This window comes from Adelges cooleyi, unplaced genomic scaffold, assembly GCF_023614345.1.
Source record: "Adelges cooleyi isolate 19-005CV unplaced genomic scaffold, UGA_ACOO_1.1 ACOO_flye_CR_arks_rails_tigmint_CR_PRNA_9, whole genome shotgun sequence".
Taxonomy (NCBI): domain Eukaryota; kingdom Metazoa; phylum Arthropoda; class Insecta; order Hemiptera; family Adelgidae; genus Adelges; species Adelges cooleyi.
Window position 1 is genome coordinate 17,781,071 of NW_026096579.1, and position 23,122 is coordinate 17,804,192.

Below are 23,122 nucleotides of genomic sequence, written 5' to 3' on the forward strand. Positions count from 1 at the left end.
AAGTTTTCTATACATTAGATACTAATTATTTTGGCGTTTAATTATAGGTTTCTTTCTTGGAATCATTCACATTTTTAAAATTTAATTAATGAAATTAATATTAAAACTAATTGTTCTAAATTATAAATCAATAAGTAGACTGCCTGAATAATGTAAAATTTTTAAATCAATTTTATTTCAGTCTATTTGTACAAGGTATTTTAACACATATTTTTTTTGACTTGACACATAAAAAATAATACGAGAGAATTATTATTATCAAGTGTATAATAACAACAGCAAAAGTTAGTAGTAGGTAATATACTGAACAACGTTTTTATTTTGAGTTAATACATTTTTTAAAGGAATGCATTAAAAAAAATCGTACAAAAAAAATGAATAATATTTTAATTTTTAATTGTTGTGGAGTCGAACTTAATAATGGTTTCATTGATCTGATGTGTTACATTGTTAAGGCGATTCATTCCAAGTAATTGGTTTGCGTTCATTGGGTGTTGAATCTGTCATCCCACTAGGACCTGCTACAGGAGATTCTTCCCTAACAGTTTCACCATCTTTACTAGGCGAAGAACTTACGGATATAGTCTCAGGATTATTAACACGAGTTTCAATATCTACAGTCTCGTTTTCTTCAATTTCTAATGAGAAGAAAAAAATTATTAAAAATCAAACAAAAAAAGTATTTCCTTACCTCGAGATGATTTTATTTCAACAATTTCACCCTCATCCGACGATATTTCAATTGGTTCTTGTTCTAAAACAAAAAAAAAAGTATTTAAAGCCTATATTAAAATTTTGATTGATTATCTTAATTTACCCAAATCTAGAACATCGGTTTCAACCATTTCAGTAGATTGCGAAACGCCCACTGTGTCGTTTGTGTCACTTGAATTTCCTAAAATTTAAATAAATTCCGGATTACGATTAAACACAGAAAGCTGAAAGAATCTAAGAATTTATATATTTTTGCTATAAATGTATTGAAATTTTTATGGAAATAATGTATTTTTTTGTATTCAGTTATATAGTATATATTTTTTAAAAGTATTTTTAGTCTATAAAATTTAATCTTGCCACACTATTTAAAAAAAAAAAAACATTACCAAATAGTTACTATGTACTAGGAGACAAGAGTTAAATTAAATTACTAGTTATGAGGTAATATATTTTCTTTTTTGAATATAGTTCTGTCGTCCGGGACTCTGCCTCATTTGCAGCCAGAGCCATGACCGAATGTGTCCAGAGGAGCTTTTTATGTATTGCAGCATTTTGTCTTCCTATCTCTGTCCTCCTCACGACTACTCTCCCAACCAATATGATCTTAACCTTCCTTTCCTGTCTGAATGTAAGTTTGCAGCAAATGTCATTCCTGACCTGTCTTTTGTCTGGGAAAATTGATTCCTCTAATCCCCTATCTTAAATGATCTTAAAAACGCCTGTACGTTCCACTTGCTTTTCCTTCCACTTCCTTACTCCCAATTCTTCTACAAAATACTTTCAGAATTCTCCCTTAAACCATCCAAGAATTACTGGCAATACCGAAGCATTATTTTTCAGTTTTTTAATTTTCTTGTGTATTAATAATACCATATAAACCATTTTTAATTTTGTAAAAAATTTCTATAAATAATGTTTTTAGTTACAGTTATATAATTGTTAATTACAACTATTCGGGCTTGTCTTTTTAAGTAATAATAATAATATTAATAAAAAAATATTATGCAGCTTCTAGGACTTGTTATAGCTAAGCTCATGTCCCCCCATTCTCCAATAAATTCTGCTCTATACCACCTCAATGGGCTCAACAAAATATAGTCGAATATTATCACCTTGGGGTTCTGTTGGAGTAGAATCACTTTCGTCTGGTCTTGATTCCGCATCTGAAGTAACATTCTCTGTGTTTTTTCTTTCTTCACAGCTCTATTCATATAGTAAGTACAATAAAATATATATATATTTATGAGTTTGAATTATTTTTGACAATGAAAAAAATAAAATAAATTACAGCAGAAGAAACTGGTGCAGGTTGATGCTCTTCGAAGTTAATAGTTTCGGGTACTTCTTCTTCATCTTCTTCCTCAACAACGGCCATTGCTGTCGCTTCGGCATTTGATGAAGAATGTTCAGGTGTATTTTCGCCAGTTGCTTTGACAATAAAATTATCAATTAAATTTACCATATAGTAAGAAAATGATTTTTTTTTTGATAAATTTGTATGTAATAAATTGTTTATCATTAATTAAATACTCATAATTAGTAGTAGTAATTTGACGAACTATTAACTTACTTTCTTCTGTCTCCTCATTTTGCATATCGCTATTTTCATTCATATTATTTGTATCTGCTGTGCATTCTTGGCTAGCTAAATCTACTTCATTATTTTCATGAGTAGCTTCACTAGTTACTTCCATATCAGTACTTGCGTCAACTTCCTATAAATATTGAATATTCAATATATTATTACAAAAAAATTTGATTAAAAAAAAAAAAAAAAATACAATTTAAAAATAAAATAACTAGGCAGTTAGAATAAAGGCATACTTTGTTGTCTTGTTGGTTACTTTCCGCAGTTGTATAAGAATTGCTAACTTCTGAATCTCGTTGAGAAGATGTAGGTGCTTCATATTCAGTTTCCCTTCTATTCTCTTCTCTAGGCATAAAAGATTTGGACCTCTTCATCTAAAAATAAAATTAGTATATTTTACATATATAGAATACTTTTGTATAAATATTTATCATCACATACAACTTTGGTATTAAGTACAGCTTTTTATTAGTAACCATATTTAAATAGCTCATTAAACATAGAAATATTGCTAGAAACAAATTTTTAACTAAATCATGACTAACTGTTTTAAATATAATTTAAAAAATAATTTTCCCTTGCTTTAAAAATCATTTATAAGTGTATAGGCTTACATAAGATGTTACAAGAAGATCGGCTTTCCGTTTTCTTTGACTGTTGTTGCTGTGTGTTGTAGTATCTAAAGAAGAACAACTAGGCCCACTAGTACCAGCTGTGATCACAGATGGTTCAGATTCTGTTAATGGTCCTGGTGCCGATGAACTAGCAATATTGTTGGTACTACTGGTTTCCATCGTTTGACCATTTTCAACTTGCACACTAAATCATAAAATAAATAAATAAATTCTATACTTTTGACACACACACATACATCACTATAATAATACACTAATCACGATAAAACTTTGCTAGACATAAACACATAACTATGATGGACTGTTAAAAATATCACCTGTCAATTTGACTTTGTGATGGAGACACGGTTGATACTGATACTGTAGTTTGAGATACAGTGGTCTGCACTTGCTCTCTACCTTGGGGTACAACTAGAGCAATACTTATAGCCGGGCTTGCTTGAGCAGTGGTGCCACTTGGACTTGCGGCATTTCCTATTACCTGTTGAAGTGGCGAGATTGCAGGTGGAGCAGTTGTTTCATTAGAATCAGATACAGTAGCAGCAGATTCAGATCCCTTAAATATTTCAGAACAAATTTTCAATTTTTGTGGAAAAAAAAAAATATATATACATTTATATATTATAATTTAAATTGCATTAAAAAAGATAAAAAATTGTTCTATAAAAATGTGAAGTGCAAAACAATTGTTTGTATCATTAATACATTTTGTTATTAATTTAAATCCAAGCTTCTGTAAATTGATTGTTATTTTTATAACCACATCCTACACTAACTAATAATATCAATGTACCTCGGCATGAAGTACAACAGTACTACTAGTTAGATGACGACTTTGTGCTGTACTATTTGCTTCTGATGAGTCTAAAGCATTACCGCCGCTGCTACTAATATCTACTGATTGCGGCTGTTGTGGATGAACAGCAATGGTGGTACTACTGCTAGTTCCACTTATTGAACTAAAATTAGCACAAAACACAAGTTAAAAAATTTGCTATTCGACAAAATAAGTCCCTTTGAAATACCTTTGACTGGAAGTTGATGATGTTTGGCTTGTGGGTAAGACAACCACACTCCTAGATTGCATTGTCATGGGTTTAATACTAGCCAGTGGAGTTTCTGCAGCTGCCGATCGCCAAGGGTTAACAGTTACAGAATGATGAACCTGCAAATAAAATATAAAAAAAATTATGCCAACTTAATAACAGCTGAAAATTTGTTTAGATTTGTTAATTCCACTTTTATAATAGATATAGACGTAGATTGGGAGAAAGCCCTTCTCCTTTTTCCTCCTTAAAAATAAATAAGTTACTTGAAGCTGAAGAATCCACTAAGTTGTTTTTTACTAAAAAATGAAGTCCTATTTTGACATAGGTAATAATAGGGAATGATAAGCAACTAGAATAATTCCTAATGTAAACTATAAGAAAATTTAAGTATTTTACCGCAAAGGAAAAATAAAAAAATGTCTTTCTTTTTTTTCTTTTCTAAAAAAAGGGACCTACAATACCTTGATAACTTTGTACAAAAGTAAATAAAAATTTAATTAAGTAAATCGATGGTAACTATTATGTAACCTTTGTACCTTTGTACTGCTTGAGAAAATATTTACAAGACAAATAAAAGTATTCAAACATGTACTAGTAATAACAATAGTAAGTCCTTACTGGTTGAGGTTTATTAACTGCAGGGCCTAAAGGTTTGATATTTGCTGTGGGGGGTTCAACAACTTGCTTCTCGGGACCCGTACTGGTTGCTGGTTTTACCTGTGTAATCAGTATATAAATGTGTTATCTAATCACAAATAAACTAAATAAAAGTATAATGCAGTAAAATAAAAATTATTAAACAAAATAAATAATATATCATTAATAATATTGTGATACATCACTATTTATATAATTATATACCGATTTATTATTATAATATTATATAAATAGGTAATAATATATTATTATATTTTACAATTATATTTCTACCTGTTGGGTAGAAAATTGTCTCATCAACGCATTGACTCTTTGATTCAAAGCTTGTATGTCATGTGACAAACGAACTTTTTCTGCTGTAACCTGTTCTTTATCTGCTGTCAGCTTACTATTTTCCAACTCTAGTCTGCTAATGTGCATTTGGAAACTTTGCATTTTACCACCTTTAAACCAGATAAAAATAACTCAAGTTGGAAAAAAAAATATTCATAAGTATATTTTTGGATTTTAAATATAAAAATGTTAAATCATTAATAACAATAATAATAATAACCTCTTTCTGCTTCATCTAATCTAGTCATTAAACCGTCACGTTGTTTTTTGGTAGTTTCGAGTTCTTTTGAAAGAGTCAACATCCGGTTTCGCACTTGTTGTAAAAGTTGTTTTGCCCGCAATTCCTTTTCTTGACTGTTAGTTTTAATAATTTCAACTTCTGATTTAGCTGCATGTAAATTTGCTTCAGCTTCGGCAACCTTAATTCATAACAATACCATTTGTATTTTATACAAAGAAAATACATAAATATTTTAACATTGTAGAACTGAACATTTTCAGTATTAAACTTTGTTTGATTTCAAATTATACCAAAAAGATTTATATCTATACTAGAATTAATAAAATAATATATTAATAAAATAAAAGTATATTTTTCATTTTCCCGTGTACTATTTAGAAATAGAATTATGTATTATAAATTTATATAGAATTGTTAATAATACAAGAAAGATAAAGATATAAAAACATAGGTGTTCAAACCTTTGCCATAAGTTCGTTGACGACTAACTCGCTAGCTGTTTTCTGTTCTTGTTTTCCTTGATCAATTAGTTTTTCACGTTCTTCAAGATCAACAGGTATTTTACTACCACCCTGTTGCAATGCATCAAATTTAGCTTGCCAAGAAATTTTTTCTGTGCCTAGAGTTTTGTTTAATTCTTCACTTAATTGTTTATAACGTCTTGCTAAGATTTTCACCTAATAAAAATCAATTTATTAATTAATTAATAACATTTAAATCATTTTTAAAAAAAGTAGAAAATTTAAAAGTGTAGCCCACTTTAGATATTTCTGAGGCAACGTCTGCAAATTTCTGTCTGTAGGTTTTGATTATATTTTTAAAGGATTCCATTGATTTAGAGTTGGATACAATTTTAGTTTTGAGTTTGAATATTTCTTGTTTGGTAGCATTTATTTCTTCAGAATGATTAGTTTCTTGTTTTTTTAACTGACAAATCATAAATATTATTAATTTAGAATAATTATCAAATATTTAAAGCCCTAATTATTAGGCTGGTAATAATAATTAAACTGTAACTTCTAAAGCGAATCGATGGTGAGAGTTTAATTATAAATTTGTATAATACATGGTTAAAAACGTAACCATGTAATATAATATCAAGTACAATGTATAGACTTTACCAATTCTTCGAGTGATGCCTTATCAGATTTCATAGATTTCAACTGTTCAAGAGCTGTAGCCATTTTACCCTTTTCTCTCTCTAATGTATTTAAAATTTGTTTGTATTCGGCATCTGAATGAGATCCAGTCGATCGTTCTTTCCATCTAGCAATTGTTTTTTGAGCAGAAGCAATCTAAAAGAAAGAACATAAACCGTAAAGCAATTAGAAATAGCTCAATTCTAATGAGAATAAATTTACATTTATAATTAAATTAACTTTTAATTTACCAGTTTCAAATATAATTATTTTAACCAACTAAACATTAAAAAAAAATTGGTAATTAAAAATGGATTTTTTTTTTTACTTATTAAAAACTAATAATAAATATTGACATCATCATGATGTAGTTAACGGGCCTCAAAGGCCAAACGTTGCCACCATGAGATGGTTTATAGACAAATTTGCTATCTGAAACGGGTCGTCAGTCCATCCCCAGAGAGGAGAGCGGCTCCTTTGTACCAGATGTTTTTTTGCCCGGCAAAGGGAGTGCTCGTGACTAAGAATCGTACCAGCAACAGTGAGCACCAAAAACACTGACGCCTTACCTACTACTATCCATTCCTCCTCAACAATAAATATAAAAATTTAATAATAGTTTTTAAACTCGCCTCTGCAGTTTTTTGATCAATTAAACTCTGCATTCCAGTCATGTCGTCTTTTAACTGGGTGAGTTCAGTAGTTTTCTTCTCATCCAGCTCCTGTAGCTCTTTTAACTGAGTTAAAATTGTTTTATTTTCTTCTTCAAGAATTTTATTTCTTTCAACTACTTGATTACAAAATGTGATCTAAAAGACATTTATTATAAATATATTACTTATATAATAAAAAAAATTTAACAAAAAAAAAATCTTATTTTATAATACTTTTTCTAATATTTGTGCGTGGTTAAAATCTCCAGATGAGCCAGACGCATGTAGACCCCTTAATTCTTCCATTTGAATTTGCATATCATTTAGTAGTTTTGTTTTGTATTCTAATTCAGATTTTAACCTTAAAAAATGAAAATTGTCCTTATAACACCAAAACATTTGTAATAAAATAGTAGAAAACAACATAGTTCATAATTACCGATTACATTCGTTAACTGTTTCATTTAATTCTAAAATCGTCGAGTTTTTTTCATCTTTTAAAATATTTATTAGCTTCGTCATTTTTGTAAATTGCAAATCACTGGCAGATGAAATAGAACTGCTATTTAAACTTTCATCTTTATTGGTCACTTTACTACTATTCTGTAAATTAATAGTTTGTATTAGTTTTGTGAATATGTAATCTAGAAAAAACTTAAGCAACACTTGTGGTTTTATATTATAAAATAATAAAATATTTAAATATATCTACGTTGACAAAAAAATAACATACTAAATTAGTCAATTCATTTGTAATTAATTTATATTGATCAGATAAAAATTTATTTTCAAATTCCCAACGTTCGATTTTTTCTTTCAAAGCGTTTATCTCATTGTCCATATCTTTTAATTGGTTCTCATGGGTTTTTTTAATTTCAATGATAGTATTTTCCATACTAGTCTTTTGGTTTTTCAAATGCTCAATTTCAGTAGATTTTGTTTTGTTAAATAACTCTAGTGCATCTAATCTCTAGAAAACAAAATGTCAATAATATATAGTAAATAAAACAATTAAACTGTAATTCATAAATATAAATACAAAAAATATATCTTTTGAATTAACTAACCTCCAATTTATTTTTATAATATGATATTTTATGATAAAGTCCTTTTTCTAAACGTTCTTTATTATGATTTGTTGATTTTAATTCGTCTTCAAGATTTCTAATAACATTGTTTAATTTAGACATTTCTTTCGATAATTTTTCATTATTTTCTTTTGTGGCGTCAAGTTCTTCCAATAGTTTATCCATATTTTGCTCATATTCTAATAGCTGATTTTGAAGTTTATTAATATTTCCTTTTTGTGATAAGTTAAATTCACTTAACTCTTTTCTTCTGTAAAAAAAAAATAAAGCAAAAAATTACTCTATGTAAAATTTACTCATTTACAGTCAATTCTGGAAAATTTAATTTTAAATAACACTTTTTAGCTTTGATACTGATCTGAAAAGGTAGTGGCTTTATAATGATGAGTTTTTATTTTTTGTGCCTGTACCTACAATATATATTAAATGGCTGAACCTATTTCTTCATGTTACAAGGCTATAAATCAGAAATTGTACCCAAAATGTTATTCATTGGACCAAAAATTGAATAAATTCACCCTTTGCCCATCAAAATTGAGAAAACATCCAAAAAATATACATACTTTTAACTTAAAACCAATAACTCATCATTAGTCACGGTGCTTACTTGATTTTTTATTCACCACTTGTTCAATTATATATTTAAAACATCTATAACACATATACCTTATCCAGGAGTTGCTAAAAAATAATAGTTTAACAATATATTGTTAAAATAATCAGATTCGTTGAAGTGAGCTCATATGCAACTAACTATTCGTGCATATATTTTATTTTGCCTCAAATGTCTATTATTTTGTTTTAGAAAAATTCTCCGATGTGTTGAAATAAGATATAATTGATATCGAGAATTTACAAATATAATTAAACAAATGATGGATAAAATAATTGCAATATACGCAAATTTCATAATTACTTGAATTTTTTTTAATATATTTGTTTAATATAAATTAAACCATAAAAGTAATAATTTGTTAGAAGGAAATCCATTGCTGAGCATTGTCATACTTACGCATTCACTAGCTCTTGATCTTTTTCCAAGTTTATCTGTTTTGTATTTTCTCTTTCTTTTTCTAAATTTTCAGAATATTCACCCATTTTCTTCAGGTTTTCTTCTAGAGATTTGTAAAGTTCTTTAGTAACATTTAACTCCGACTTCAGTTGAATATTCAATTGACCTTAACAACATGTTTTATTAATTCCGGCCAAGATATGGGTATAAAAAAAAAAGTATGATTCTATTTCAACATTAAACAATACCAGTTTCATTGAGTTTTGATCTTAAATTCTTCACTTCGTGCTCAAGCTTGCTAACTACACTTTGGAAATTAGTACGCTCATCAGAACACAAACTTAAAGAGTTTGTCCTGGATCTCGATATTGAAGATTCTCTATGAGAACTGAGTTCATCAATCGCTTCCAGTTTTGACAATAAGTTATCTCTAACGTCCTAATTAGCACATTATATTTTATTATAGTAGAAATTTCATACACGGGTGGTGTGCAAAATAACTGATTTAAAAGTAGAAGAAGTTTCAGATAAAATCAGAATCGAATGTAAATTGCTTTGCTTAAAATTTTTAATTAAATTAAATTTGCATATGATAATTTTATTATAATGAAAAAATACCTTTAATGTTTTTGTTAATTGTTTATAATCATCCTTATATTTTCCTTCTCCGACATCCATTATGTAAGCTAGAGTAGAGTTCCAGTTTAATATGAGTGAATCCAATTGACTTGTCAAATTTTTTTCAAAATCTTTTTGCAGCTCAGCTTTTTGTCTCAATTCGCGTGAATAATTTATATTGGAAATATACAAGTTGTCATTTTCTTTTTTTACAATGTTGTACTCGGTTTTCATTTTTTCAAATGCAGTGTTTACCTCGTGATTTTTCTAAAAAAAGTTAAAAAGTTTAATAGCAAATGAATGAAACTAAGACAAAGCATTCAGCATAAAAAAAATATTTATAGCTTACGAGTTCCAAAGAAGCTATAGTATTTTGCAACGCAGACACTTTTTGAGCATTTTCACAGTGCCTTCTATTGGAGTCTTTTATTTTCTTAAATAGCTCATCGATTTGTTGATTTAATTCTTGCACATGTTGTTCTAGATGAAGACGAGCGTTGCTGTTGGTTTCTAGTTTGTCTTTGAGTTGTTTAATAGTCGTATTAGACAATGACAATTGATGTTTAAGATCTTCGACGTTTTTAATATTCCCTTTAGAATAACTTTCATCTATACAATCCGATGATACATTAAACTGAAAAACATTAAACTAGTTTTATACTACATTTTAACTTATAAAGGAATCGCTTGAGCTTACTTTATCTTGTACTTCATTATGTTTTACTTCGTCGTGTTTATTAGACATACCATCTAAAAGTTGTAGTTTGGCTATTTTTTCCTAGAAAAATAAAAAAAGGTCAATTTTTTTTAATATTAAAAATATATATTATAATATTCTGTAATACGACAAGAATATTTTACTAAACATAGTTGACTGCTTCATGATAGTTAAAGATAGACAAAGTCTATATTATATGTTTATGATAATACAAAATAAATCTTTATCTAACATTACTAACATCTTTCTGTAGAAGAATTTGTGTTTGTTCATCCAATTCCTTCTCCAATATATTTATTTTATCCTATAAATGTACAAAATTTAATATGTAAATGACAATTTTTCAAATTCAATAGTAAAAAAGAAAGTTTAGTTACTTTTAGATCTGAAATCTGTTTGACTTCATGTTCGTCTTTAGCACTAGACAGAGAACGAAGTGCATCTAATAAGTTTTTATTTTGGTTTTGTAGAGTTTGTATATTTTCAAAAGTAACATAGTTTTTCGATATAATCTGTAACACAAAATTACGTTAATGAATTAAATTTTTGTAATGTGAACTTAACACATTTATTATAACGTACCGATTGTGGACTCATATCTGTTCCGGTATTGCGATTGTCATAACGTTTTTGAGATTGATTGTTACGAAGTAGGAAACATACCTAAAATAATTTTAGCATTTGATACATTTAACTAAAATTGTTAAAAAAAACAAAGAATAAATACTTGTTTGCTTAAATCATCTTCTGTGTATTGAAGTCTTTTATTTTCTTTGGATAATAGTTCACATGCTTCATTAGTAGACCTGAGTTGACTAGATACATTATTCAATTCTACCTCAAGTCTTGAAATAGTTTCACATAATATTTTTATTTTTTCATTAGCTTCCAATAGGTTTTTTTCTAATTTATCTACATCGGGAGCTTCATCTAAAATTTGCTGTAAAAATGTAAATAATAAATTACTAATTAAAAAAAAAAAGACCTGGTTTAAATTTAAATCAAAAAGAGTTCAGTAAAATTATTTAGCAAAAATTAAATTAAAACCATTTAGAATAAATGTATTTATCGACCTGATTTAAAATCTTGAAATTCAATTCACTGCGTTCGAGTTTTTCAATTGTGTCTTGTAATTGGTTATATGTGTCTTTATAAATTGCATAAACATCAGTGATTGTAGTTTCTTTGTTAATAACATAATTGGTATTGTCTTGATTAACTGAAACAAAATATTACAAATTATAAAAGAATATCCAATAGTTATGATTCACTTAAATATAAAAAAAAAATACTAAATGAGAATCTACAATTATAGATTTTAATAATAACTATATTTTAAACATTAACTTTCCAGCGGGCTATTTGCGATAACACTTATGTTATCGCATAAGTACTTGCGTGTTGTATAGTTTACAACAGTACTAATAAGTAGTGATAATTGTACATCAGATTAATTTGTATAAATATTAATTAAAACTAATAATAATATTAATTTATTAATATTTATAATAAACATTATAAATATTATTACTGTACCTTAAACCATAATTTAATTATAGGCTGTAATAAAATAAAAACATTGTATACACACAAAACATATACAAAAATAACAACAAAACTAAAAAAAATTCAAAGCTGTTGTATTATTTACAATGCCTGCTGGAAGGTTAATGTAAACTATCCTTGATGTATAAAAGAAAAAAAAACACAACATTCTAGGTTATTAGATAGCTTATTTGACGCCCAACTTGCTTGGTAAGCATTAGGTTGGCAGGCAGCTTAGTTCCAATTAGTAAAAAAAAAAATATATAATTTTTTAAATTAAATTGTTTCAAATTGTATTTTCTCTAAAAATGATTTTCTACAACAAATTCTAAAATGATAAAAACAAACTCAACATCAAATTTGGATCAAAAAGCCCGACAATCCCATTCTTCGCCACAACAAAACATGGTGCAATGATTTGCACGTAAAAAGTCTTTAACTTAAAAAAAAAATAATAATAAAAATAACTATACAAAAACTATAGTTTTATTTTATCTTCATAATTATTTAAAAATTGTCGAAAACACACTGAGTGGCTCTAATATAAATTTTCGTTACCTGCCCACCATTTCATTTATTACTTTGGTTCAAAAAATTTTGTATTTACATGATATGTAGGGAAGAATGTTAATAATTAATGTTTGAAATACAATTAAATTAAAAGTACATATGGGTACTAACATCAAGTTATGTATGCACAAGAAAAACTAATATTTAATACCTGGAAGAAGTTGTTTAACGATGTCTTCTGAAGCGTTGAGCTTGTTTATTAAGATGTTAGTTGTATTTTTTGTATCATTTTTATATTGTTCGTACTCATTCATAACCTTATTTAACTTGGTTTCAACATCATCTAGCGATGAAGTCAGTGTATTCACATAGTCTTTAGTACTGACTATCTCTTTAGTCAATTTGTTGGTTTGCTCTACTTCGTTTTCATAACATTCTAAAATGAAAATGTGTATTAGCATAATTTATAAAATTATTTTACTAGTAATAACTTGGCAATCATTTAAAACCTTTATAATGGTTCATTAAACTTTGGCTGGAGTTAAATTCTTGTTTTAATTTATCAATTTCATTCTTATGATTATCATTCAAATCATCGGCTTCCTGTTTCATTATGCCAATAATATCTTCTTGGTTTTTGCACTTGATTTGTAATAAATTTACATCATTTTTCAGTTTTAAGACCTATATAAATGACAATGCATGTAGATTAATAAATTAAATTTTTAAAAAAAAACTAACTAGGAAAACAAAACATAAGATGCAACAGTTTTGCGAAACTAAACTAGTAACGCTAACAAAAAATATTTCTAGTAGAACATAATTAAATAATAGATAATTAACTGTCTTACATCTGCGTCTTTTTGATCCAATTCTGGTTTTAATTCTGTAATGTCCTTATGATATTTTGCCTCAAGATTAGTTAAATTTTGAGTGTATTTTAACAAATTTTCATTTAATGTTTTTATTTTGAGTTGTAATATTCCGTCATCCATTTTTGTCATTCTTTCTCTATAGCACAAAATACTTGTTTATTAGCTATTAGCTATTAGCATTCAATATCAAATTGAAATATTGCAATACTTTCAATATTAAACAAAAAGTCAACATTGAAATTGATAAATTACAATACACAATATTGCAATATTGATTTTGCAATTACTTGTTTGATATTTGAGAAATTCTAACAATTTTGAGAAAAACAGTTATACCTACGTTAAAAACCCTAGGTATTTAATATTTGTTTCAAACGTTTACAACACATTTGATAGCAATACTTGTAGAAAACCATAACTCTGGAGATACGCATTTTTAGAAAACTCAACAGTTTTTTTGCAAATAATTCAAATTAACTCACAAATAAAATTAAAAAAGAAAAGTTCATGTAAATATAAATAATAAAAGTGATAAATAAATCATAGTATCATGGACCAAGGAAATATAATTTAAAGGGTTCATATGTCCTGTAACTACTTAGTTTCCAACAAACTTGCACCTTAAGATATACATTATGCATTGTAAAAAATACTAACGTAACGTCATTTTAAGTGCCTGACCATTCAATTAATTTTATAGTACAACTAAAGCTTACCTAGTTTCGGCTTCGTGTATGCTTTTTAATAATGATTCATTATTCAACATGAGCTCATGCTTTTGCCTTAAAGTGTTTTTAAATTGACTGTTGATTACTTCAATTTCTTTTTGCAATTCCTGAAATTTTGCTTCTCTGATGCTAGTACTACTATTTAACAAATCAAAATCAATTTCCGATGTATTTGTTTGAACTAAAATTATTAAGAAAATAACCATCACATTAATATCAAATACTAGTATAGTATAATTCTAATTGCGCATTACTTGTTGTGTTAATACCGATATGGTTGACCATTCTCTGTGGAACATGCAAATATTGTTGGAATTTACTTTTAGTGTCTTCCGAAAGGGCATTGTACCCATCGTCAGCTAAAATGGAATTTATTAAACTGGAAATATCCATGGTTTAAAGTATGAATATATTGAATCACTTAAATTTATATAGATCAATATGCGTTTTCAGCAAACATCACTTAATAGCTTAGGCCATAGATCATATTACAATATGATCTATTAATTGAATTAATTAAGCAAAAAAAGTTTTACTGCGTCGGGTTATTAGTTTTATTATGTGCATATAAATACTGTAAAATTCACATAATAAATAAAATAAAATTAGATTTCAAAAAAAAAAACGTGCGAACTGAAATGTATATAATATTCAAACTCGTCCGATTAAAACTTAACTCAAAACGACAAATCTCAATATATCGGCAAAGCCATTGACCGGAGTTGTGACTTGTGTCAAGATTTAAACTTTAAAGAATAAAGATACGTTATGATTTCCATACGGATTACGGCATTCCACCACTATCGACTATCGAGTAGAAAACCATATAGGAATAGAAAGTAGCCAACAGCAGCTTGCAACAACGATTTCTTTATCAATATTATTTTTATGAATCGAAAAACGTGATATTTTTACTTCCATGAAATTTCCAATTGACAATAATCACATGCCCCGCGGAATTCAAAATGTTAATTACCATCATGTGTAAAACATAAAATACTCGAAAGTTACACAACTTTTATACTTTTATATTGATTTATATATTTTTATCAGTAAATACGGCAGGGCGAGTAGCAATGTCAATGGCTGAATGTAAGGGTGGCATTAGATAAGAACTCTTGTAGTCACTTTTTTTTATAGCTCGATATGCATTATGCAACCAGTTCATGTGTACATAGCCGTGTTCCTGAGATTATAGATGGTTTTAAAAGTAAAGTATATCGATGCAATTTTACCTTTTTGCCAAATCCGGACTATGGCGTGATAGACCGTCATTCATTTTACTAGTTTTTATTTAAAAAGTAACAAACAAAGAGAAAAAAAAAATCAAATGTTCATACAAATTGGAAAAGTGTTAACTATTCATCTGCACTAAAAAATTAAAACACCATACCTTCATGTTACTATGGAACATCCGAACATGCGCCCGTTCGCGATCGCATCGACTTGTGATTAGGTTTTTATTGAATATTAGTATATTTTCAGATATTGTAAAGACTTAAAAATGAAAACTGATTTCATGATAACACAATCGTCAACACATGTTATGTTTTTCTAATTTATTACCAATATCGGCCATGCCCGGGGGAGCACACGGCTGCAGCATCTGGCGGCCGGCGGCCCTCGCCGAATGGCAGTATATACATTTGATGTGCAAACAAGGAGACCAAGGGATTATTTCAATACAAATCTGAAAAAAAAAATTAGAGAAACATTTTTTTTTATATTTGGAGCCGAATGACAATCATCCAACGCCATGTCAAATTTAAGGACTATCCTAATATATACAACATAGGTCAACGGGTAATTTAATAATAATGCAGCAATGCTAATAGGGCGACGATAAACTTTATGGTTTTAAAATTGAAAACCACCTAATAATAATAAATATTACCACAATCCCGTTGGTCTAAAAACATTTTATAATTATTTGCATTTATTTCAGTTCTAATTACATATAAATAAATTATTTGTCGTTCTAAGCACTAGCTTACAGTGTTTACTGGGAAATACGCCACTGGCAGAATTGCAGCCGTTTCTGCAGTTGGTCGTCCGTTGTCACGCATACGGCTTATCGTAGCTTTTTTTTATAGTTATTACTATTAGGTAAACTCTCATAAAACATTTTAAAACATATTTTTTTCTTGTTAGCTCACGTGCTAATATTCAAGTTGCCGTTTTCCTCAATGTATACTATATCTAAAAAAAACAAAAAATATTGATTTTTTTCACTACATCAAAAATAGAATAAATTAAATATCCGACTTTGATAGGAAGTAGCTAAAATATCACATTACCTACGGTGATAATTTTTACTGTAAAGTAAAAGTTTATTTTCATGAATACTTATTTTTTAATATAATAAATTCGGTTATGCATTGTTTTTACAATGCAACATTTAACTAAGTGACTATTGCTTAAAATGCATATTTAAGGTGAATTTTTTTCTAGCCCTCAAGCTAACTTTGATCGATTATGATAATATCATATGGAGGATAAAAAACCCGTATATTTTAATATTTTTTGATATTGGTAAAGTAAAAAAATATGTATATTAATAAAATTTAATTAATTCGATGATGTACTTCGTATTATTTATTTATTTTGTATCCCTAACAACTACCAATTTCAAATTTCGAATTAACATTTTAAACTAATGTAAAATAAATATGAGAAGGTATTTCACAGCCAAAATCAACACAATATGGTATTTCGTTTAAATAAGGTCAATTTTAATAAAACATTAAAAAAAATATTTTTTTCTTGTTAGCTCACGTGCAGAGCTTTTGTAGGTAGTATTTGCGTTTAACCGTGTTTTTTTGTTTCGTTATTTGTTCTTGAACTGAGCAGATGATAATAATACTTTAACAAAACATACATACTAAAAAATAACTTAACATACGTAGGCTATTGTAAATGATGTCAACTTCTATACTAATATAAACCACAATAGCGTTACAAGAAAAACATGAACATTTTGTAGATAATATCTATATTATATTACTATTGAAAATTATAGGCGTAAAATGTTTAGACAATAACAGATACACTAACTGACTTTTGAAATAAATAAATAATCCCAATTACCGTGATCATTAATGGATTATAATTAATTAAATTAATAGTACAAAATGTATACAAACTTGAGGTCAAAGTTTCGGCTAACAGACAAATACAAATATTTAAAGATTCATGTAATGGATAGGAGGGACTGTTAAAAGATTAGTGTATAAAGCCAGCTTACATTTTGAAATGTGAGCTGTAAAATGGAATAGCCATTTAAAAACAATAGATTCTGGGACAAGGGGAAGGGTGATAATCACTCTTGAGTCAAAATACAATTTATTATTATTATAACCTTAATTAATTTCATATACAGCGGTGCAATAACAGTGTTGCCATTGCAATAGATCTATCTTAACTTTAGTTTTCAATTTTCATACATTAAGTTATTAAACTGTGCAAAAAAATGTAATGGGTAAAAAGGGTTAATGGTAATTTCTGGGTTCAATACTGTGTACATCTGTATTAAAAATTGTATTAATTATTTTTCATAACATTATTGCACGCTGTATTCAAAACTAACATCAAGAAACTGCCGGGCTTAAAATGTTTTAGAAATGTAAATGGAACCTTAGGACATTATGATAAAATAGACTTCAATGTCAAACAATATGCTAAGACAACAAGGCAATATCAATAAATTGAATTATTTCGGACATTTAATAGTTTTTGTTAATAATTTGTAGTCCTTTATGGTGCTAAATTATTGGTAGGTTTTGAATTTAACTGTTTCAGTGTAACCTATACATTTTACAACAGTAGTGTGAAAAATATTATTCATATGTTAATCACTGATGCAAAAATTAAATAATAAAGTTGCTAAAACAATAAAAAGGGTTGGATGTATCAAACCAGGTTCTAAAACCAATAACAATTATGTGTTGTTTACACGTTTTATTCGTAACAATAGTACACGAAATGTTATTATCAAACAATGAACACACAATAGCACTGCGTAAACAATGAACAATGTATACTCCCCTCACCTACCAAATAAGACATACATTTTTAAATTTTGTGCAGCACATATCCCTCTATATAACATAAGCAGCAAGCGTACTGTTTCTCTGGTGTAGTATTCTACTTCTTTGGTATACTTTACTTAAACTGTAAATCCAATAGTTCATATTTCATTTGGCGTTTTAAATTTTGTACCTTTAGTATACCATTTAATAATATCGACTTGAAAAATGAAGTTAAATAGCATATATTTGTTTTTAACAACATTGTTTTGCGTTATCATTTTAGCGTATGCAGGTATATAAAAAACATTTTTAGTATATCATTTTTTATAATTTTTTTTTTTTTGTAAACAAATTTCTATTAAGTATTTCAAATACTGTCGTCGTTTTTATCCGTTTTTTCGACTTTTCTATACATTTTTACCTCATTTCGTTTGGTTTTTCTAAGCGTTTTTACGAAGATCTAAATTTGTAACTATGCACACATCATGTAAAATTTCCTCAGCTTTCTGATGAACAACTAGAAGAATTTTCATTTTTCGGGCAATACGAAAATACAACTTTTTAGATAATAAGCTCAATTTTAATGACTATCTGTTACACAAAAAATAAAATAATATATTTTTTTTTCAGAAAGCTGATAATATTTTACATAAAATTCTCAACTGTAATAACTTTTTTTTTGATGGCCAAAGATACTTTAAATAATAATAATTTAAATAAATGTTATAACCTTCGGATTATTTTTATGAGAATTCATATCAATTAGATCACGCACAAAAGCCAAAAAAAATTGACAACTTTATGAATTTTATTGTAGATGAATAAATGTGTTTTTTTGCAAACTTAATATTTATTTATGAAGATAGAAAAATACCTATAAAAAATCCATTAAAAACGAGTATATATTAAAACAGCTGTGAACTTAGCCCTAGAAAAATAAGTCATACAACGCATTGGAATGAATAAAATGTTTAAGTCATTTTTTTCGTTATTTTAGTTGATCCTGATCGTTTTCCACCTGTTGCCGGTAAGTTTTTGAGACTGCTATAACTTTTATAAATAACAAAAGTGTAATTGAATATATATTTTAATTATTTGTTTTTGAAATGACTGTAAAATGTTGGATGATAATATTGTAAAGATGATGATAAGCACTTTTTGTGCATTACAAAAATACTAGCAATTTTAAACTTATTTTCAAAAAAGCTGAAAATGTGTATAAAGTGTTACTAATGCATTGTTCATAACTAATGCATTACAATGTTGATAATAAAAATAAGTTTATCATGTCCATTAGCATATTATTATATAAAATTGAATGTCGAGTAAAAAAATTATTATTAGTGGCTAACACTAATTTAAACGCTTTAGATAAGCAATTAAACCCTATTACACCAGTAAAGATTCTTAAAAATTAAAAATTAAATTGGAAAAACAAGTATTTGAGTTATTTTGTCGGTGTTTCAGAACCTCTTGGAGAAATACCAAGAGTACCACTACCGGGTGGTAAGTTTTTGACACATTAATAAAACTTATACAGCTTTATTCATCTAAAATAAATAAAATGACGGGCTTAAATTGTTTTAAAAATATATATACATCTTTTTTTTTTAGTGATCTTAAAATTTCATCGGAATCTTAGGCCATTAGTAAATAGTTATTTACAGATGAAACATGTTTTAAAAATATATATGAAACACTGCTGCATAATGATAACATAGGTTTGCTTTGATAAACACTGTGTTAAAATAACACTGTAATATCAAATTAACTGTAGGTTTTGAATTTAACTTTGTCCCTGTAACCTATACTTTTTTCACCACTAATGTGAAAAGTATTACTCATATGTTATTCACTTTGATGCAAAACTTAAATAAATAAGTTGCTTAAACAACAAAGAAGTTTGTTTACAAAATATAATTTGCGGCTAACAAATTTAAACGCTTTAAATCGACAACTTAAAATTATTATACCAATTAAGATACATGAAAAGTAAAAATTAAATTGGAAAAATTGGTATTTGAGTTATTTTTCGGTATTTTAGAACAACCACATTACGTTACAGTACCACCACGGGATGGTAAGTTTTGAAAATGTAATAAAACTTATATAGGGTATAAAAGTGAATTCAATATGCAATTTTATCATTCGTTTTTCATAACATTTGGGCGGGCTTTTGATAATTTTGGGGGAGCTAAGACCCCTTAAAGCACCCCCCCCCCCCCAATCTCTGCCTATGAATGACTGCTACTAGATGTCTCTCCTCGTTCCCGTTTGTGTCGCCAGCCTTCATTGTTTAGTTTGTTAAGATGGCGTCCGTACAACAAGAGGCGTACTGCGTGATCGAGCTCGCAAAGTGTAATTCAATTAGGACTGTGAAACATTTAGTGGCAGAGACGTCTAGTGGCATTCATTTAAAAATTGACAACTCCTTCTTTTATTCGAGCCCTACCAGAGCGCTGTAGGTTTAATACTTTTCAACCTACAGCCGTTTAAAACCCTACCATTCTTTAAGATACACCCTGTATAATATTATGTCTAGTTGAAATATTGTTTAAAAAATATAATTTGCGGCTATCAAATTTAAACACTTTAAATCAACAACTAAACATTATACCAGTATAGATACTTAAAAATAAAAAATTTAATTGGAAAAACAATTATTTGAGCTATTTGTTTGGTGTTTCAGTACAACCAGCAGCACCACAACCGCCTGGTAGGTTTTTGAGACTTTAACACAACTTATACAGGGTGATCCAACTAACGTAAGACACTCATTTTCTCTGAAAGTATGAATATTTTGCGAATTTTTTTTTTCCTAAAATTTTAGGTACATATTTTGCTACATTTTTCAATATTTAGAAAAATTTTATCTTCAACCCTTATACGTTAAATAAGTACGAACCTCGTTTTTTCAAATGGGAACATATGTTTTAAATTCCATAAATATAAAGACAACAAATCTAAAAAAATGTTAGCGTTTGAATTTTTAATTTTCATCCATTTGTTCGCTGTTTATGACTTTGTAAAGATTTGAATTTTTGTCTATATTTCTTAATAATTTCATTCGATTCGTCAAAGACAAGTAGTTTTATTACGACGGTCATCACATCAAATATAATAATAATTTGATGTTAACGCATTCCGTATCATAATCAGATATATATCAAGGTGTAAATTATAAGTATAAAACATTTATTTCTAATGTGACATTTTTTCATTTGAATGTATAATATCAACACTAAGCAATTTGAATGAAAAGTGTGTTGTGTTAACTTAAAATAATTATTAATGCATGTATTTGTGTATGTAGGTTGATAATACTCATATACCAGTTTCATTTATTTTTAATAATATCAGTAATTAATGTATGAATTTCATATTACTACATACAAGGAATCACTTCTTGATTATACCAATATTTATAATAATATGTAAGTATATTATTTTTATTTGATTAAACTTATCTAAGGTAGTTCAAATGTCTGCTTTCAGTTTAGTTATTTCTTACAATGATATAACCCATATATTGTGTGTCTGACATACATTACGGATATTTTATCATAAAGTTTTAGCTATAACTGACACAGGTATTTGGCTATCAAAGTTAAATTTTATATCAAATTTATTAATGTACAATAATTCTCTCTTTACTATATAGCACTCTTTACTATACTATATATTTGTCGTTGAAATTTATCAACACAATTGTTTGACTATGTGTTATCAATGTTCAAATTTTGTAAAGTACACAGTAAAAATTAATAAAAATTGTTTTTTAACTCTTTAAAGTAGGAAAATTGTTGCATACGCATTACAGCAAATATTCTTTTAACCATTATTTGCATCATTAAAGGTAAACAAAATTTTTTTTTAACCACTATGCATTATAAGTTAGTATAATTGATTTTATAATTATATGTATTTATACATAAATATAGTATACATGTATGTATGTGTATAAAATCAGACAAACTTGTCGCGTACAAATTCCATAAAATTTAAATCCTTAAAAATGTGTTTTATTACAGAATAATTGTTAAATTTAGATACTAAAATTTAGCTAAGGCTTTTTTTAATTTAATATTGCCACTTTTTCATAATCTTAGTGAAACGTACCCGTTATAATAGTTTAATAATGTCAATACTTTAATTTATATAGTAAACAAGGAAATATCAAATAATGGTTTTCTTTTTAAACAACTAAAATCTATTAAGCTTTTAATTTTCTAGATATTAAATAGTGAAGAAAATAAGAAAATACTGATTATACATAAAATCAAAATAAGCAGATTCAACTGTAAAAGAATTAACTTTTCAATTTGAAATTTTTGAAACAGACATATTTTGTTATAAAGGCTTTAGAATCACTATTATTATAACATTATACACCTTATAAGTTATAATAATAATTAGTAAGTACTAATAAAAAGATAAGAAATATATAAACTATTTAATTTAATAGTTATTAATAAAATAAAAAAGACAAGTTCTGATAATTTAATGTTTGCGTGACACAAACCCTAACTTTATTTCTGAAGTTTGAGTATCACTGTGTGATTTTGTGTAATTGAGTCACAAACTATTGATCCATATTTTTATTAACGGGATCTTAATAAGAAATAACTTGACTTAAAAAAAAAAATGAAATATCAATGATGTTGAAAAATTTACCGTTACAGAAAAATCAAATCTTTTTTGCCAACAGGATGGGGAAAACAGAAAAAAAAGTAAAAGTACTTTGAATCACAGTTTGGAACTACCGGCTTAAATTAAGTCGATAATTAATACAATTTCAAACTTAACTGTGATTTTGTTGTAGGTTCCTAAAACACTGTTTACAAACATCTAGTCTTTAGACATCTTAATCATTTAAACGCAGTCCACTTTATTGCATTATTTTTTATTAATAAAGTTGTTTATATAATAAAAAAAAGTTAGTTATAAATGTAAAATAAGCAACATTTTAAATATTTACTGTAGAATTA

The 23,122-nt window shown here is 27.3% G+C and overlaps 1 protein-coding gene across 1 annotated transcript; it reads right to left on the reverse strand.

Annotated features, from left to right (window-relative positions):
- Positions 1-206: 206 nt before the first annotated feature.
- LOC126846441 (nucleoprotein TPR-like) lies at positions 207-14,935 on the reverse strand. The gene is made up of 37 exons (XM_050585832.1): positions 14,361-14,935; positions 14,095-14,287; positions 13,355-13,514; positions 13,013-13,187; positions 12,715-12,939; positions 11,522-11,667; positions 11,176-11,388; positions 11,031-11,111; positions 10,826-10,960; positions 10,690-10,752; positions 10,428-10,508; positions 10,080-10,364; positions 9,731-9,997; positions 9,361-9,550; positions 9,113-9,278; positions 8,080-8,350; positions 7,746-7,982; positions 7,452-7,615; positions 7,247-7,373; positions 6,992-7,168; positions 6,342-6,515; positions 5,980-6,147; positions 5,682-5,897; positions 5,200-5,398; positions 4,920-5,089; positions 4,608-4,706; positions 3,966-4,105; positions 3,734-3,899; positions 3,258-3,496; positions 2,920-3,124; positions 2,542-2,679; positions 2,288-2,432; positions 2,006-2,145; positions 1,830-1,920; positions 818-895; positions 692-754; positions 207-638 (listed from the first exon to the last, which is right to left on the reverse strand). Exons 1-37 carry the CDS (start codon positions 14,497-14,499, stop codon positions 451-453), a joined length of 6,114 nt encoding a protein of 2,037 aa, XP_050441789.1. The 5' UTR covers positions 14,500-14,935; the 3' UTR covers positions 207-450.
- Positions 14,936-23,122: the final 8,187 nt, after the last annotated feature.